Source organism: Temnothorax curvispinosus, unplaced genomic scaffold (assembly GCF_003070985.1).
Source record: "Temnothorax curvispinosus isolate PA1 unplaced genomic scaffold, ASM307098v1 QBEX01015800.1, whole genome shotgun sequence".
Taxonomy (NCBI): domain Eukaryota; kingdom Metazoa; phylum Arthropoda; class Insecta; order Hymenoptera; family Formicidae; genus Temnothorax; species Temnothorax curvispinosus.
Window position 1 is genome coordinate 9,421 of NW_020225580.1, and position 1,794 is coordinate 11,214.

A 1,794-nucleotide genomic window follows, 5' to 3' on the forward strand; every position below is an offset into this window, starting at 1 on the left:
TAAACCAGTTAGAAAATTTCTTACAGCATTGCTTTCAGCAGAATTTAAAAATTGTATCGCCTGATTCGGATTTTCAGTTTGATAACAAGATTTTAATTGTTGCAGGATCATTGATACTCGGCTACCGTAATCGACTACTGATTCGTCGGGATGTTGAGTTACTTTAGCAAGTTCCCCGTGCAATTGTGACGAGGAATAAACTGGTGCAAATCTAGTTCTTAAGACTGCTAACAAAGATTCTATATCATTATATTCTCCACTTAATGCCACCCTCAATGCAGGTCCGACTAATTTATTTTTTATCATTTGAACAAGTCCATATTCCGCGGTAGGAGAAATCATATTTTTAGCGTGCATGCAACTATTAGCAAACTGTAGGACGGGCATATTTTTTCCATCAAACGGGAGAATTGTCTCGGCTGCATCTCGCAAACTTATATACGGCGCATTAGCTCTACGATTCGCGTCGGTTGCGTTAATATTCATGTCGCCTATCTGTCTAGTTAAATCATTTATTCCGTCTGTAGCCATTTTTATTTATTATAATTACTTATTCGTTAAAAGGAAATGTAAAAGTTCGTAATATTGGCAAGTTCGCACTTACATGTATCGTATGATAATGAAAAGAAGAATGATAGTTATGCGCGACTCCATGAAGCCTTGTCCACACGCTCGCAGCCTTATCCCTGCAGCTTCTCTCCGGAAAAGATCCTTTTCTCGTTAAAGTAGAGACAGGATGTTGTAGAATGAATACAGCAATCGGCTTCTTTTTCCGCTACTGGCTCACTCAGCTTCCAGAGAATTGAAGTGTTGTCCCAAGGGATGCTTTCCAGATGTCCAATCCTTTCAGCTTCCCAGTCGGGATTGCCTTTTTGGCAATCCCACCGCTGCCACCAAAAATTTCAACTTGTGACGTCCTGGGTGATGCGAGGTGGCTTCGATCCGACAGAACGTCTCCGTTGATGGGTTCTTTTTCTTGCAGTTAAGGAGGTAAAACCCCAGGATAATTAGCTGTTGGTCGGCGATGTAGATTATGGCTCCTTGGATCCGTCAAAGGTAGGTAATTCAATAATCTTCAATAATCTTTATCTTTCTTTTGATATAAAAAGTATGATATTTATTGTAGAACTTTTACGATACAAGTGGTTTATGTGGGAGGATGGAACAAGTATAAGATATGTGACCTTTCCTGGCTCGTTCCACACTCTCCGTCGAGAGGGTGAAAGATTCTGCTTTTATACAATTTTGGAAACGGTGGTGGGAGGTGACCACACCTCGTTACAATGAGTCATAAGGCGTTGTCTAGCGGATGTGAGTCTACTTCTAGGGGTGTGGCTCGCTAGCCAGCAATGAGTCATAGGGTGGTGTCTTGAAATTCATTACCTTATATGGTCATGCGTGGCGTTCTGCTTCGACATGGCCTTGCGGAGACTAGATTCACTCGAATGAGTCATACAGGTGACTCGTCTGAATTCTATTTTTATTCTCTAGTCTAACGGCGATTTGTATTGAGAGCGATACTTCTTTTCATTATTAAATTTCATTATGACTTTTATCATGAAGAAAATATTTAATATTTGAATAGTAAAAAGTGCAAATATATGCTGAATATTATTTAAATTTCTTTAGACATACTTTACATACAGTAGAATAATTTAATAATACAATTCAAGTCATTATTAGCATGTCTAAAGTGTAAGAGATATTGCTCTCTTTGTCTAATAGTTAATATGGTATATCTGACTCTCTCTTTCTTCCTTTCAGATCATACAATACTCGCATCTCGCTCGGATT

General features: G+C 38.9%; 1 protein-coding gene across 1 annotated transcript in view; it reads right to left on the reverse strand.

The window, feature by feature from the left end:
- The window catches only part of LOC112466070, a 7,440-nt gene extending 6,399 nt beyond the window's left edge, over positions 1 to 1,041 (reverse strand). The window contains exon 1 of the mRNA XM_025033954.1: positions 605 to 1,041. Within this exon, the coding sequence (XP_024889722.1) occupies positions 605 to 654 (50 nt within the window). The 5' untranslated portion in view covers positions 655 to 1,041. The remainder of the gene's footprint in view (positions 1 to 604) is intronic.
- Between the last annotated feature and the right edge of the window lie 753 nt (positions 1,042 to 1,794).